This window comes from Microcebus murinus, chromosome 2 (assembly GCF_040939455.1).
Source record: "Microcebus murinus isolate Inina chromosome 2, M.murinus_Inina_mat1.0, whole genome shotgun sequence".
NCBI classification, from domain to species: Eukaryota; Metazoa; Chordata; class Mammalia; order Primates; family Cheirogaleidae; genus Microcebus; species Microcebus murinus.
In genome coordinates, this window is record NC_134105.1 from 18676215 (window position 1) to 18693375 (window position 17161).

At 49.9% G+C, this 17161-nt stretch overlaps 1 protein-coding gene across 1 annotated transcript; it reads left to right on the plus strand.

The window, feature by feature from the left end:
• The first annotated feature begins 1710 nt into the window (after window positions 1–1710).
• Window positions 1711–14645, plus strand: TMEM222 (transmembrane protein 222). The gene is made up of 6 exons (XM_012750574.2): window positions 1711–1948; window positions 8732–8816; window positions 10068–10099; window positions 12058–12154; window positions 12252–12382; window positions 13614–14645. Exons 1-6 carry the CDS (start codon window positions 1752–1754, stop codon window positions 13699–13701), a joined length of 630 nt encoding a protein of 209 aa, XP_012606028.1. The 5' UTR covers window positions 1711–1751; the 3' UTR covers window positions 13702–14645.
• Window positions 14646–17161: the final 2516 nt, after the last annotated feature.

The window sequence follows — 17161 nt, forward strand, 5'->3', positions numbered from 1 at the left end:
TTTGAGGGATGACTAGAAGTCAGCCAGTTTAATATGGGGCATATTTCAGGCAGAAGGGAACTGTGTATGCCAAGTCCCTGGAATATGAAAGAACATAGCACATGAGAGGAACTGAAAAAAAGGCTAGGATGGCTGTAGTAGGGTGAACAAGTAAGAAAGGGCATGGTCCAGATGATGGAGGGCCTTGTAAGCCATTTGTGTTTTATATTAAATACAATAGGAAGCCATTGACGGTTGTCAGATTAAATGCAGTACTTGTATTAGTACTACCAAATTTGTGACAGGCCCTGAGAGACTTTCATTGGTTGTTTATTCATCCATACATACAATAAATATTTAAAGGACAGCTACCATCCCTGTGCTAGAATTATAGGTAGACTGTCATGGTAGAGGGATGTCTCAGGCACAGACTTTCCTTAGAGCCTGTTGTCCAAAAGCGGTTAGATACTACAGTGATTGAAGAAGTAATTTATTCTCAACTATATACTGCACACCTAATCTATTCCAAACTCTGTTCTGGATGCTGGTTGTTGTCCTTCAAGGATCCACACTACACAAAGATCACAGGAGAGGTACAAATGTGTCCAAAGAATTTTGAGTGGGTTAGAATTATTTTCACCTGTGATATCTGTGAGGTCTTTATAAAACATCCATTCATTCATTCACTAAATCAATAAACATCTAGTGGGTATCTGCGGTGATTAGGAACTGTACTAGCTACAGTTAAAGACCTTAGGGTTCCATAGCAGAGACAGATATACCCCCAAAAATGCATTAAAATATTAAGTGCTAAAAGCTGGACAGCAGATTTTCCATAGATCAGCTTTGAGGGACAGTAATTCAATGGAAGACCTTCCCAAAATGATGGAGCTCCCACCTTCCTGAGTGGATTTGTCCATACCTTCCTTTAGCCTGAGTTGTATTTTTATTTTTTATTATTTTGTTTTTAAGCCTGATTTTTAGAGGCTGCCTCCTTTTTTCTTACTTTTGGCTTTTCCCCCACTCCGGCAAATTTCCTTTCTTTTGTCCATCTTGGCACCCTCGAAAAAGCCAAAAGACTCCAAGATTCGAGCCTGACCTATTAAGTATAATTGTGTGTGATCTCGAACAATTAACTTCCCTGAGCCTGTTTTCCCATTTGTACAATGAGGGGATCAGATCACCCCCACCCCCGTGCAACCTGGCAAACGTCAAGACTCGGCTCAAAAATCTTCTGGCCAGTCTTCCCTGCTTACACACCACGTACGCCACACACAAGGTTTTAGTCGGTCCTTTATGCTACCACTACCCCGTGAGAAGCCTCAGAATTAAAACAGCAAGGGAGATATATAAAGACCTGTGTTTGAATCGTGGCCCCTCACCACTTGAACCTCAGTTTCTCACTTGTAACAGGAGGGAAATACCTAAACTTGCATGTCTAATCAGTTTATGGAGATTAAAAACAATGCAAGTCAAGTGCTTGGCACCTAAAAATTGTTCAATAAACAGCGACTGTACCACACCTCTTAGGAGCCCTCAGTGTACTGAATTGTAGAGTTCTTTGTTGGTCTCGGGCACTAGACTGCTAGCTGCCTGAGGGCATCCGCGCAGTGCAGGCTGCAAAGTCGCGGCGTTGGCCGGCTGGGCCCAGAGGGACGCGGCTCCAATTCCCGGGGGGAAGGCCAAGTGGGGCGGACCCTACCTCCAGGAAGTGACGCCATGGGGATGGGCGGCGACGAAGCAGGGGCCAGCCGGAGCGGGGCGCGCGCAGCATGGCGGCGGAAGCGGAAGGGAGTTCTCCGCTCCTGTTGCCGCCGCTACCACCCCCGCCCGGAATGGCGGAAGTGGAGGCGCCGACGGCGGCCGAGACGGACATGAAGCAATACCACGGCTCCTGCGGCATCACCATGGATGTGGAGCGGAGCCGCTTCCCCTACTGCGTGGTGTGGACGCCCATCCCGGTGCTCACGTGAGTCTTCTTGGGAATCAGCCCAGGGACTAGGAGGGCCTCGGGAGAGCCGGAGCTCGCGTGGCATCCTTAGGCGAGCCTCCGGCCCCTACGTGCAGCAAGCCCTTCCCACGGGTCAGGCCCACATACCTAGCGCAGTCACCAGAATCCCGCCAGCTGCGCAGTGCCCCATTTCTGCTAACGGTTGGAACACGCTCCCCGCTCTTATTACACGGTCTAGAGAAAGACAGTTGTAGACTGGCAGGAAAGGGCGTGTGGCTGGGAACTCAGGAGCTGCAGGGGTACAGAAGTGGGTCCCCTAATTGGGTCTGAAGAGACATCGTTCATTCATCCATTCATTTACTGGTTTATTCACTCATTGAGCGAAGGCTTACTGATAACTTACATATGCAAGACATCCTGCTGGGTCTGGAAATAAGAATGGGAGTTTGGTTGGGACCACACCGCCTCTGAGAATGTCTACATTGGAAGGGCCCCCAGAGATTTGGGAGTCCAACCCTTTGTCTCACAACCATCTCAGTTGCAAAGGGATTTTAAGTCCTAGGATGTCTGTGTCCTAGACCAAGTTTCTTTCTATAGCTTCCGCCTTTGTCAGGAGAGAAGCAGGTGCTTGGGGCCTGCTTGCTACCTTTTAGCCAGGACTCCTGGGTGGAGGGAGGTGGTTTGCAAGTCTCTTGCTTCAGCCTTGACAGCTGATAACTGTAACCCCTCCTCGCCGTGCTAGACAGTTTGCCAGGCTTTTTCACAGCCATTTTCTCTAAATTTCTATTCTAAGATAGGAACTATCTTCTCAGTTGGTGAAGCTGAGCTTCTTGTAGTATTTGGTATCTTCATCAAACTTACACCCCAATAAACAAAGGGATTCAAAACTTAGTCTTCAGGCTCTAACTTGTTCTCAACTACATCTTAAACACTCTTACCTGATGTGATAGATTTGTTCCCTCTATTAAAAACAGCCAAATAGGGCCGGGCGCTGTGGCTCACGCCTGTAATCCTAGCTCTTGGGAGGCCGAGGCGGGCGGATTGCTCAAGGTCAGGAGTTCAAAACCAGCCTGAGCAAGAGCGAGACCCCGTCTCTACTATAAATAGAAAGAAATTAATTGGCCAACTGATATATATATAAAAAATTAGCCGGGCATGGTGGCGCATGCCTGTAGTCCCAGCTACCTGGGAGGCTGAGGCAGAAGGATCACTCCAGCCCAGGAGTTTGAGGTTGCTGTGAGCTAGGCTGACGCCACGGCACTCACTCTAGCCTGGGCAACAAAGCGAGACTCCGTCTCAAAAAATAAAAAAAAAAAAAAAAACAAAAAAAAAAACAGCCAAATGGTGGTGTGGAGGAGGGATCATTTTTGGGCTTCTATGTTGCCGATCCTAAAATGACCTTAATTTTTTTGTGTTAAAATATTTAAATTATTTTGTGCATTCAAATACTTATGCATTTTTAAGAGCATCCAAATCTATCCTTTAAAAATATATATTTTTTGAGACAGTCTTGCTCTGTCGTCCAGGCTAGAATGCAGTGGCATCATCATAGCTCACTGCAACCTCAAACTCCCAGGCTCAAGCGATCCTCCTGCCTCAGCCTCCTGATTAGCTGGGACTATAGATGTGTTCCACTGCACTTACTAATTTTTCTATTTTTAGTAGAGATGGGGTCTCACTATTGCCTAGGCTGGTCTCAAACTCCTGACCTCAAGTGATCCTCCCACCTGAGCCTCCCAGAGTGTTGGGATTACAGGCATGAACCACTGCACTTGGCCAAAAATAAAATTTTTAAGAAACTGTGTTCATTAACTAATGTCCTTTTAACACATTTGCTAAGTGACTCCTATGTGCCCAGATAGTTTTAGGTGTTAAGAATATACGATGGTGAATAAAGCAGATATGGTCCTTATGAGAGTTCATGGTGGAAGGAGATAGATTATAAACAAATAGACTAATAAGAGAACATATGAGGGGGGGACAAGGGCAATATACGTAACCTCAACATTTGTACACCCATAATATGCTGAAATTTAAAAAAAATACAATTAAAAAAAAAAAGAGAGAACGTATGATAATGATTACTGCTGTGAAGAAAAGAAATGTTAGGCGGGGCGCGGTGGCTCACGCCTGTAATCCTAGCACTCTGGGAGGCCGAGCCAGGCAGATTGCTCGAGGTCAGGAGTTCGAAACCAGCCTCAGCAAGAGCAAGACCAAGACCCCGTCTCTACTATAAATAGAAAGAAATTAATTGGCCAACTAATATAAATATATATATAATTAGCCGGGCATGGTGGCACATGCCTGTAGTCCCAGCTACTCGGGAGGCTGAGGCAAAAAGGATTGCTTGAGCCCAGGAGTTTGAGGTTGCTGTGAGCTAGGCTGATGCCGTGGCACTCACTCTAGCCTGGGCAACAAAGTGAGACTCTGTCTCAAAAAAACAGAAAAGAAATGTTAGTGTGAAAGTAATTGGGAGGGATACTCAGGGAATGTATTGATTTTGTTGAAACCCATCTTGTGATCCTAAGATCTCTCTGGCCTTTCCCCATTTTCAAAAATACCATTTGTTCACTTTATAAGGGTTAAGTTGGGAATAAAAACTAAAAAATACCATTTGTGGTGAGGTCTTCTGCTCCGTGAGTACTGGTAGCAACATGCAGTGGAGGCACCATAATCCCCAGTTATCTGGGCCAGAAGAGGCTTATGTCCCGTTTCTATTAAGATCTTTGTGCAGGTGTTCATAAGACCCAGTTGAATAAGACACTGTGTCCCTGTCAGAGGGTTCATGTTCCCTTCAAAGGACTCACCTCCATCAGGAGGGAGAGAAAGACAGGTAAATTAACCATCGTAGTGTATAGTGATGATTGCTGACAGAGAGTGCAGAGCTAGGAATAGATGTGGCACAAGGCACTGTCATCTGTCTTTGGAGAGGAGATCAGAGGAGGAAACAGAATCCAAAGATCTGTCCACCCCCTCAGAGATGTTGATAATTCTGCTGAAAAGCCAAATAATAGCTGCTATTACTAATAAAAACAGCTAAGATTGGCTATTTACTCTGTTTGGGGCTCTATTCTAAACATTGCATGTTCACTATCTCATTCAATCCTTACATGAACCTATGAAAATACATACTGTGATCCCTTTTTTTTTTTTTTTTTGAGACAGAGTCTCACTTTGTTGCCCAGGCTAGAATGAGTGCCGTGGCATCAGCATAGCTCACAGCAACCTCAATCTCTTGGGCTCAAGCGATCCTACTGCCTCAGCCTCCTGAGTAGCTGGGACTACAGGCATGCGCCACCATGCCTGGCTAATTTTTTATATATATATTTTTAGTTGGTCAATTAATTTCTTTCTATTTTTAGTAGAGATGGGGTCTCACTCAGGCTGGTTTTGAACTCTTGACTTTGAGCAATCTGCCCGCCTCGGCCTCCCAGAGTACTAGGACCCATTTTATAAGAGAGGAAATAAGCTTATAAGCCAGCATGGGGCTTTTTCCTTGAGATATTCTGCCTTCCCAGATAGAGCTACAAGGTCAGTAAATTTATTTATTCATTCAATAAATATTTATCAAGGACTTATTATGTAAATTGTCCACAAAGCAGCCTAGGAACTCACCTTTGTGGAGTTTCCAGACTGACAAACTTACTTTGAGGGTTTCCTCTCTGGGGCTTCACTGGGCACAGGGCTCTTGCTGTTGTCTCTAGCCTCAACTCAGATTTCCATCAGTGGCACAGCTGTGGCATGTGCTGTACTGGTCAACCCCAGACTTCCTCTCAACCAGATTAAAGGAATTAGGCCAGGTGCAGTGGCTCACACCTGTAATCCTAGCACTCTGGGAGGCCAAGGCGGGAGAATCACTCAAGGTCAGGAGTTCAAAACCAGCAAGAGCGAGACCCCATCTCTACTAAAAATAGAAATAAATTAATTGGCCAACTAAAAATATATAGAAAAATTAGCTGGGCATGGTGGCACATGCCTGTAGTCCCAGCTACTTGGGAGACTGAGGGAGAAGGATTGCTTGAGCCCATGAGTTTGAGGTTGCTGTGAGCTAGGCTGATGCCACAGCACTCTAGCCCGGGCAACAGAGTGAGACTGTGTCTCAAACAAACAAAAAAAAAGGAATTGGGGGCAGAGGGTCTAAGATCAGCAACTGGGAAGTCAGATGAACTACTTTCCCATAATCTTGATTATCCATACTGTGGTCACTATGGGTCTTCTACAACTTATTCTATGTGAGTCCAGTCAGTCAGACAGGAAGTATTTACTGAATAGCTCAAGAGAACAACACTGAGCACCTAACCAAGTGCAAGGCAGTGTCCTAAGCATGTACTATTTAATTCTCACAATAGCTCCCTATTGAGGTAATTATTACTATCCACAGAGGGGTGAGAATAAGTAACTTGCCCAAAACAAAGTCAAAATTCACCCCAGATCTGACATCAGAGCCTGACTCTTAAAGCAGGGCATTCATTCATTGTTTAGTCAACAAGTATTTAGTGAGTTGCAGCTACCAGCCAGACACTGCCATAGGAGCTGTTGCAATAAACAGGAAGACATCCTTGCTCTCCTGGAGCTTATGTCCTTGTAGAGAGAGACAGACCGCATGGAAGTAACCAAGGTAATTTCTGATAGTAGTAGAGACTATAAAGAAAATAAAGCAGGGTAATGAGATGTGGGGTGCCTGGGGTTGTGTGTGGCTATGCTAGAAGGCATGATTCAGGGAAGAGCTCCAAAGTTGACAGTGAAGCTGAGGCCTAATTGATAAGGAGCCAGCTGTGCAAAGTTCTAGAGGAAGAGTGTTCCAAATGCAAAGAAGGCATGCATGGGTGGGAAGATTTGGTGGTTTGAGGAACCACAGCAGGCAGTGCGGCTAGAAAGGGGAGTGAGATGAGGTTCAAGGGATAATAGAGCCCAACTGTTGGAAGGAGTTGGAAACACACTGTAAGTGTAATAGGAAGACATCAATGGATGTTAAGCAGAAGAATGATGGGATCTTAATTCTGTTCTCAACAGACCAGTCTGGCCACCCATCCTCTCAAGTGCCCAGGCTGCAGACCTGTAAGACCCCCATCCTGTCTGTCATAAACTCTGCCCGGTCTCCCTTTGAGAGATCTTCTGACTGCATCTGCTTCTCACCACTGCACCACTGGTTCTCTAGTCAGGTTCACTGTCATCTCTGTCCCTATTACAGCAGTAGCCCCTGAGCTGGCCTCCATCCTTCCCACCACGCCCCTCCGCCTCCTGTTCTTCAGCCACATGTATCACTTTCCTGCTTCGCAGTTTCAATTTCTACCTGTTGATGTTCTGTACCTTAAAAGTCACCTCCTCTGTGAAGTGCTGACTGCCCCAGCTGCATGTAATTGTGTCTTTGAGCTGCATCTCTATGGCTTTTATCTGCACTTCCCTAGCAGGGTGCTTTGTGCTCATGCCCAGGACCTGGCTGCAGGCCCTGGGAGTCCTTAAACTGGATCATTCTCTCCAGCACCCAGGCCCTATAGAGCAATGGTTCTCAGACTACAGACAGATCTGGGGTTCTATGTGTTGTGTATTGGGGTCCATCTGAGATTTGGATTTTTTTTAAATGTCTATGGCCTTAAAAAAGTTGAATTTGAGATTTGTTTTTGTTTTTTTTTTTTAAGATTTTTTTTTGTTTGTTTGTTTTTTAAGATGGCTTTAAAATGAACTTTAAGTTCCTGGCATATGCCATACTTTTGTCCTGATCTCTACTCTTGCACATACTCTTCTTCATCATTTCCTTAGGGAAGCTTTGTCTGAACTCCCTAACCCCACAGATTGTTTTAAATTGCACCCCACACACACTTTTTTGTTTGTTTGTTTGTTTGAAACAGAGTCTCACTTTGTTGCCAAGGCTAGAGCGAGTACTGTGGCGTCAGCTTAGCTCACAGCAATCTCAAACTCCTGGGCTCAAGCGATCCTACTGCCTCAGCCTCCCAAGTAGCTCGGAACAGGCATGCGTCACCATGCCCAGCTAATTTTATATATATATATATATATATATATATATATATATATTAGTTGGCCAGTTAATTTCTTTCTATTTATAGTAGAGACGGGTCGCTCTTGCTCAGGCTGGTTTTGAACTCCTGACTTTGAGCAATTCACCCGCCTCAGGCCTCCCAGAGTGCTAGGATTATAGGAGCCACCGCACCTGGCCCACACACACTTTTTTAAGAAAAGAACTTTCTTTTTTTGTTGTTGAGCTCAAACCATCTGCCCGCTTTGGCATCCCAGAGTGCTAGGATTACAGGTGGAAGGCCCTGGCCTATTCCTTCATTCTTATGTACCATTTCATTTTTGACTATACTATGATTTACATACTCTTTTTACTGTTGTTGGACATTTAATCATTTCTAGTTTTTTTTTTTTTTGGATGAACTTTATTGAGATATAGTTTACATACAATAAAATGCACCCATTTTAAGAGTACAAGTCAATGTTTCCCAAGGGTGGGGGCAAAGGGAAACTGCTGAGGCATAAAGTATTGTGCCAAAGTGTTTTCCAAAATGGTAGAAACAGTTTATACTCCGCCAGCAGTGAGTGAGAGCTTGGGTGTTACTGCCTTTAGTTGTAGCCATTCTGAGGGGTACGGTGGTATCCCCTGTGCTGTTCATTTGCAGCTGCCCCTCTTTGTGCTTCCCCAGCCGCTCTGGATAGCCCCAATGTGCTTTCATCATGCCACGTTATATTCACATATCCCCACATTGGATCAAGTGTCCCCAACATCCATCTAACTGATTGAAAGACTAAGATCCGTTCCTTTTCTGTCCTTTTTCCCTGCAGGTGGTTTTTCCCCATCATTGGCCACATGGGCATCTGTACCTCCACAGGAGTCATTCGGGACTTTGCTGGCCCCTACTTTGTCTCGGTGAGTCCCCATCCTGCCACCCTCTGAAGGGTTCCAAGGTTTAAGTGGAAGGCCGGCCTGTCTTGCCTGCAAGCACAGGAGAATGCAGATAACACAAAGTCCTACCCTGTGCCTTTGCCCCTCACCAGCTCTGCCCCCTCACCAGCGTGTGACCCCTTACCCCCTTCTCTTGCCTCTAGGACAGGCCAGCAGGGAGTGTGGCCAGAAGGATTCTTAAGTAACTGACCCAGCCATTTGCCCCCTGGGGTACCAAGACATGGGTAGGGTGTAGAGACACGATTGGAGAGTCAGACCATCCAGGAACCACATCTCTGGACATTCAGAAGGTGGGAGTCGAGATCGGGGCACAGGGGAGGCTGACATGGGTCTCTGGGTGTGACTGCAGAGAAGAGGGGTGGGACTTTAGTATGAAACAGCTGAGTTCTCAGGTCTGTTCCCTGGGGATGTGACCAGAACGGGCCCAGGAGGCAAGCTCCTGATGAGCATGCATCAGCCTATTTCCAGGTTTCAGAGGCTGGAATGAAGGGATATGGTGGCACCAACCTGTTTATATTAATAGTTGTCCCAATCATAACACAACAAAGATCTGTCACTGTGCGCTTAAAAATACTTTCACATCTATTACTTTCACTGTCGTATGTTTTTATGATAATGCATCCTTGACCAGCTCTGTCAGCAGGATCTTCCTGATTCTGACCCCAGAATGTGTCTCTGCATAACTCCCACACCCCAGGTCTTATGTGGCAAGTCTAGGAAGGACATTGATGCAGTGTCTGCCTCACAGGAAGCCACCCTGGGCCCAGCACCGCCCGCCCTGTTCAGAATGCAGTCAGACAGCCGGGCACAGAGATGGGCTCCATGTGGGGGTCCATTGTTGGGTCGGGAGGCCAGACCACGAAGGAAACCAGCTGCCCAAGATCAAAGATCAGAAAAGACTAACCAGAGAACTTGGAGAAAATGAGGCCCAGAGAGGGCGAGAGAATTCCCTGGGTGCCAAAAACAGGCACAGTGGCAGCTGGAGCCCAGGCCTCTGGTCTCCCAGTGTGCATTGCTCTGCGCACTTCTGCCACATCCCGTCCTTCCCATAGAAAAACCACCACTAGCACTGCAGATACCGTGCCCACCCCAGGGCAGGACCTGTGTCCCACTTCTGTGCATCCCTGACATACCCTCTTCTACGTTGCTGGTCCAGGTTTGTCATCCAGCCTGGATATAGGTTCCCCACTGACCTCTGCTCTTGTCCCTCAACAGGAAGACAACATGGCCTTTGGAAAGCCTGCCAAGTAAGTGATGAGCACCCATGTGACTGGCCCTAGGGCCAGCTTCCTCCTGCCCAGAACAGCAGGCTGGGTCTTCTGGGGCACAGCAGGAACCAGCACCTGAGGACAGTGTGTGGAAGGGAGGAATAACCAGGTCCACCAGAGCACAGCAGCCCTGTACCAAGTACCTACTGTGTCAGTCCCTGGCTAGGCCTTTCCCGTATACCATCCAGGCCTCAGCTCTGCAAGGTCATGTTTTCAACTCCATGGCAAGGGTGAGGAAAGGGAAGGAACTTGGTCAAGGTTATACAGTTAGGAAGTGGCAGGGCTAGGACTCACACCCAGGTCTGTCTCCCCCTATACCTAGACCAGGGGTTCTCAAACTATTGCTCGCAGGCCACATGCGGCCCACCGAGGACATTTATCTGGCCCCCTGGGTGTTTTTGCCGCTGCTCCCTCTTCAACTCGTCCAGGACCCACAGTGCGCATGTGTGGAATGTGCGCTGCACTCTCCAACGGCCCTCCAATGGTCTGAGGGACAGTGAACTGGCCCCCTGTTTACAAAGTTTGAGGATCCCTGACCTAGACTCACTTTCCTGCCCCTTAGGAGCAAACAAGCCATTTAAGGTGTAAGAGAAGCATTGTTTGGAACTTTGCTGGAAAGTTCTGGTTGGAAAGAATAAGAGCAGTTTGGGCCTGCAGGTAGCTATTGTTGGTTTGGTTTGGGACTTTTGGTCTTCGTTTTTTCAGTCTCAGGTGCCCACCTCAGCTGCAGGCCTGGTGACAATACCTCAGTCATCAGTATTCTCAGAACAGCAGGTGACCTATTGTCCAAGGCTGCACCAGGAGGGGCGGGTGCTGAGTGTCCCATACAGCAGAGGCAGCTCAGCGTGGGGCTGATGTCCTCAGGCAGGAGGCAGTGGGATTCAAGGGTCTCTGGGCCAGGTATTTTCTGCCAAGCTGCTTTCCAAGGACAGTTTTCGGGCACCCTTTTCCAGACAAGAGCCCCTGAGCAGCCCCTGGCCAGGCCACTGTCTCTAGGCTTCTCCACCAAGCCATCCCCCCGACAGTGCCAGGGTTACCCTGACCTCCCAACTCTGCCTGGCCTCAACCCATAGGCCCTCCATTACTCGAACAGCAGTTCTCACCCAGCCTCAGGTTTGTGGGCTTTGGCAAGCTATATGGGAGATGGGGACAATGCTTGCTGATGGCAAACTCCCCGTGTAGTGTGGCCCCACCTCATCTCCAGCCGCACCTTCCAGCGTTCCTGTTCCTTCACCCATTTCTCTTTCTGAATCCCCTGATTTCTGGGACATACTACACAGTTTTATGCCTCTCACTTTGTTTAAGCTGTTCCTTTGGCCTAGAACGCCCACCTCCCCTCTCTGTGCCTGGCCAAACTCTCCGCCTTCAGACACTCACCACCTCCAGGAAGCACCCCTCCCCTGTCTTAGTTTGTTCAGGCTGCCATAACAAAATACCAGACACTGGATGTCTTATAAACAACAGAGACTGATTTCTCACTGCTCTGAAGACTGGATAGTCCAAAATCAAGATGCCTCAGTGTCTGGTGAGGACCCATAGCACCTTCTCACTGTGTCTTCACGTGGTGGAAGGAACAAGGGGTCCTCTCTCAGGCCTGTTTTATAAAGGCACTAATCCCATTCTTGAGGGTTCAAACCCTAAGACCTAATCACCTTCCACGAGCCCCACCTCCTCATACCATCACAGGTGGAGTTAGGATTCCAGTGTATGAATTTGAGGGGGACACAAACATTCAGACCATAGCATCCCCAGACTGAATTAGTTGCATACCCTCCCAGGATCCACTGTGGAACTGGGTGCCTGCCCTGTGTTAAGGTTGTCTGCTGCATTGACTCTTGCCCGGGATCTGACCTCAGCCTCAGCACCCAGCTCAGAACACAGAGCGGAGAGGCCACAGGGAGCTGAGCCAGGGTCCAGAACCCTCTCTCTCCCCTCAGGTACTGGAAGTTGGACCCTGCTCAGGTATACGCTAGCGGGCCCAATGCCTGGGACACAGCTGTGCACGACGCCTCTGAGGAGTACAAGCACCGCATGGTAGGTGGGCAGGGGCAGGACTGGTCCTCCCGAGGCAGGACCAGGGCAGGAGGTTGCCCTGCCACCCATCCTGATCCAGCCTTTCTGGCGCCTCCAGCACAATCTCTGCTGTGACAACTGCCACTCGCATGTGGCCTTGGCCCTGAACCTGATGCGCTACAACAACAGCACCAACTGGAATATGGTGACACTCTGCTTCTTCTGCCTGCTGTATGGGAAGTATGTCAGGTGAGCTGCCCGCCCACCCACACAGTCCCCTGGGGCCGCTCCCCCAGGGGTCCTGGAAAGACCGTTTCTCACGTCCTTCAGTCAGCAGGGACAGTTGGAGCCATTAAGGTTCCAGAATGACTAGCTAAGCTCCTGGTGGAGAGGGAGGTGGCTTTTCTGAAGTCCCGTCTGCCTGGGTCCCCAGCACAGCTCCGGCACTTGTGCACTGTGAGACCTTGGGTAACTGCCTCTCTGAGCTACAGCTGTCCTTGGTAAAATGAGGCAATGATTCTGGCTGCTCAGGGAGGCTGTGAGTCTATAGAGCTCTGTACTCAGGTAAGTGAACAGATGGGTCCTCACAGGATGGGGTGTGGACCACCCCCACAGGATCCCTCCCAAGCATCCCTTGTCAGAGGCAGGGTCCTGGGCAGGTGGGCCCCAGCAGTGGCCTGGGAGGACCTTTGAAGCCCCAGCCTCATGTGAAGTCAAAGGCATTTGTCCCAATTCAGAGGTAAAGGGAGAGCTCAGAGAGGTTGAGTGAGTCACCCATGATCCCACGGCACAGCCATAGCAGAGCTCACACTTAGAGCTAGCACATGCCCAGGCGGATCTTTCTGCCTCCCTCCAAGTGTTCTCTTAGCCGTGCTCCTTATTAAGAGCTTCTGAAAAGGAGACTCTTAGAAGTATTTTTGAGTCTTGGAGGGATTTTAGAAGTCCCCTGAGAACAGAACTGTGGTCACATGGAGACTGAGGCAGAGCCAGGGTCAAACCCAGGCCCCTGGCTCCCAGCCGCTTAGCTCCAGCCACAACATTGTGCGAACTCTTGCCAACCACCCCCTCCCAACGGGACTCATTATGAGGGCTGTGGGCAGAGAACACTCGTGGCTTCTACACTGGAACTAAATTTCCTGGTCCTCTTGCTAGAGACCTCTCCCAGAGACAGGGATGGTTATGGATGGAGCCGGTGAGGCCCAGAGAGGGTGAGCGTATCTGCTGTACACAACCATCAAGGTGTCAGTAGATCTCCACCAGGAGCCTGAAACAGCCCCTGCCCCTGACTATAGTTGGTCCCCCATAGTGAGCGCCAGGCCCAGCCCAGTGCCTGGCTTGACCAAGTTTGGGGGTGAGGGAATGGTTCCAGGGGCCTCTCTAGAAGTGGCAGCCCTGTCAGGGTCTGTGGATGGGACTCTGGGCCACATGCCTGCTCACCTGGTCCTGCCCCCCTTGCTCTGTCCCTGTTCCTTTCTGTCAGCATTGGGGCCTTCGTGAAGACCTGGCTGCCCTTCGTGCTCCTCCTCGGCATCATTCTGACTGTCAGCTTGGTCTTCAACCTCCGGTGATGGCTGCCCTGTGGCCCCGAACCCACCAGGCTCCCAAAGAGGCAGCTGTCACCCTCTTTTGGTTCCAGATTCTTTCTCCTCACCCCAAAAGGCAGGGTTGGACCTGTTCTTTTGGACCCCGGGGTCTGGGCTAGGTGGAAGGGCTGAGGATGAACTGTGGGGTGGGAGTGTTTGTTTTCTCACTGGCCACTCAGCCCCCTGTCCCTCCTTCCCAGGCTTGTGACCCCCGCCCCTAAGACCCCCTTTTGTTCTTGTGTTGGAAAAGCCTTAGCTACCCTCTGTAGAGCTGCTCCTGCCAGTGCCTGCTGGGCTCCTGCCTCAGCCCTGTGCCCATTGCGGGGAGGGAAGGACATTTGGACCCACTGGACAAGGCAGTACTGGGACCAGAGCCTGGATTAAGAGCCTGCCCTTATGCATTGGCTCTGGTCCTGGGGTGGGGTGTGGTACACTGAGAAGTCTCTATAAGCTAAGCTGCCCTGGGCTTCTAGAACAGTCCAGAAGGGCTGGCTGGACCACTTTGTTGGATGTCTGCCCGCAGCTGCACTGGGGGAAGTGTGTGCCCATCTCCTGGCATCCTCTAGCCCGTGCAGCCCCTCTAGCCTCCCAGCGCCTCCCAGCATTGGGCCCCTGCAGTTTGGGGGCTGGCTGGGGAGGTGCATGGAGCTGACATGTGCCAGAGTGACCCTGGAGACAAGGGAGCATGAACAGCACTTGGCCCCAGCCCAAAGTGTGGGCCTCGTGCTGGTGATGGCTCCCTGTGGGTCCAAAATACAGTGGCCAGCACAGCCAGTGCCATCAGGGAGCAGGGGGGCTGTTTCCCCACCTGACTGTCGCTCCTCCTTCAAGTTGTCATGAAGGGCCCTGTGCCACCCACCCCGCCCTCCTGCTCTGCAGGTTCCCTTGTGAGGGACTCCCTGGGCAGGGAAATAAAGAGTTTGACTCCGGTGGTGCTCTGCATTGTGTCCTTCCTCTGTGGACCCCTTGCCCCTCAGCTTTTCTCCCCTTGGCAAGGGGTCTGGTCGCCAGCCCCATGGTTGGGTCTGTGTTAAGTGCCTGGAGCTTGCGGTGCCACCAGCATCCGTCAGGTATATGCTGCCTGGTGCCCAGGCTGTGGGAATCCCCGTCACTGCGCATCCACCGTTCCAAAGCTGTCTCCTTAAGGCAAAGGAGTATTCAAACCTGTCCCATCTCCCGTGTTGGGAAGAACTTGGCAGTAGGGTTAGGGTTGGGGCTGAACAGGACTTACACTGGGCAGACCAGGGCCCTGGACCTGTCTTCTCCTCCAGAGGTGCATAGTTTGGGATAAGCCAAGAGAACTGCCCGCCCCCAGCCCTGCCGCATCCATCAGTCACATGGCTGAACTCATGCTGGCCCTCGTGATTGTGTCATGGCCCTGTTCCATGGCAGTGGCCTTCAAGGCTCCCCAAGCTCGTTATGCTCTGCACACCCAGCTCCCTGGCACTTGCCCAGTCTTTTGCTTTCTACCAGTTAAAATCGTGGCCTGCCTTCCCGAAAGCAGCCTCCTTGGTGAAGTCTTTCCCTATCCTGCCCACTTGTCACTTCAGTTGAGCTAGCCAAGGATGTGGTCTTTGAATCCTTGGTGCTCATCCTGAGGATGGCCTTGAGGACAGGCTCTAGCAGCTGGCCATTAGGGCCCTGGATCAGGCGTCTGCCAGCTTACCCCAGGCCCTGCAGTGCTGTGGCTTCCAAGCTTGGGACTTCAGGACAAGGCACAGGTGTCCTCTCCTGACCACAGCAATTCCATTTTCAATTCATCCAGTACAACCTGTTTGTACTGGATGCAGTGGTGCACACCTGTAGTCCAAGCCACTTAGGAGGCAGAGGTGGGAGGATCACTTGATCCCAGGAGATCAGGGTTGCAGTGATCTAAGAGAGTGTCATTGCACTTCACCTTGGGTGACAGAGCAAAACCCTGTCTCAAAAAAAAATTTTTACACCTGCTTTGCATATTGGTTATATCTGAGAGTTGACTGGAGGAGATAAGTTCAGTACTGAGGACTGAAGAATAGATAGAAAAACCACAGAAGAGTAGATAGAAAAAAGTTTTGAGGCCGGGCACGGTGGCTCACACCTGTAATCCTAGCACTCTGGAAGGGCAAGGCGGGCGGATCGCTCAAGGTCAGGAGTTCAAAACCAGCCTGAGCAAGAGCGAGACCCTGTCTCTACTATAAATAGAAATTAATTGGCCAACTAATATATATAGACAAAATTAGCCAGGATGGTGGTGCATGCCTATAGTCCCAGCTACTCGGGAGGCTGACGCGGCAGGATTGCTTGAGCCCAGGAGTTTGAGGTTGCTGTGAGCTAGGCTGACGCCACGGCACTCACACTAGCCTAGGCAACAAAGCGAGACTCTCTCAAAAAAAAAAAAGTTTTGAGGCTGCTTTAGCACAGCAGAACTTAAAATTGGCCTTGGACAAACAGGACATAAACAGGTGCCATGAAAGTCACCAATAGTTACTGAGTGCTTACTAACTACCTTGTAATAAAGTATTGGCTTATTTATCCTCACAACAGCCCTTCAAGGTAAGTGTTATCATTCCATTTTGCAGATGAAGAAGTAAGCACAGAGCAATAAAGTGACCTGCTCAAGATGGCAGGAGCCATGGCTCAGCCGGCAGCCTGGCTCCCAGCCTCCACTTGGACCCACCCTTTGAGACAGCCTCGCTGGAGCACGAGGGTGCGAGTGGAGAGGGGCTGCTTCTGCAAAGGATGTTGTGGGTGCTGTGACCAAAAAGAAGGGAGGATGGATGCGGAGGTGAAAAAAAGGAAGCAGTCCTTCCAACAGTCCTGTGAGATGGCTGCTATTGCCCACGCTTTATAAAGGGAGAGAGTAAGGCTTACAGAGATTGTCATTGATCCAAGGCCACAAGGGAACCAGGTGGCAGAGCTGGAATTTTAACCCAGATCTGCTGGCCTCCAGGACCCTGCCACGTAACCAAAGGACGTTGCCTGGAGACTGGCTGCAGTGCAGAGACACTGAACTCGGGCGGAGGCTGAGCTAGTCCTGGAGCGGTGTGGATGGCTGGCTGGGGGAAGCATCCCACAGTTGAGCAGGCAGCTCAAAAGGACCAAAGGACCTAGGTGTTGAAGGGACAGGAAGTAGAGCTCATAGCTAAGGCATAGGACGAGGGACAGTCAGCCAGATTTACAATGACGATCCTGTGGGTCAGGCTGAGGGATGGGCTGTCCTGGAAGGTGGTAAGGCGTCTGTCAGTGACATGTCCAAGGGGGCTGGACTGGCTTAGAGATTTGTGAATGTGCCAAGGGTTACCCTGACTATCTGGCAGCACCTTCCAGACCCAAGGAATGACAGAAAAGTGGTATGTTCCTAAGGGCCCTCTGACAGCTGTGCAATGAAGGGCTGGAGGGGCCAGATGTGGCAGCCAGGAGGCCAGAGAAGAGGAAGCTTTCAGAAGAGGCTGAGCAGGGACTGAGA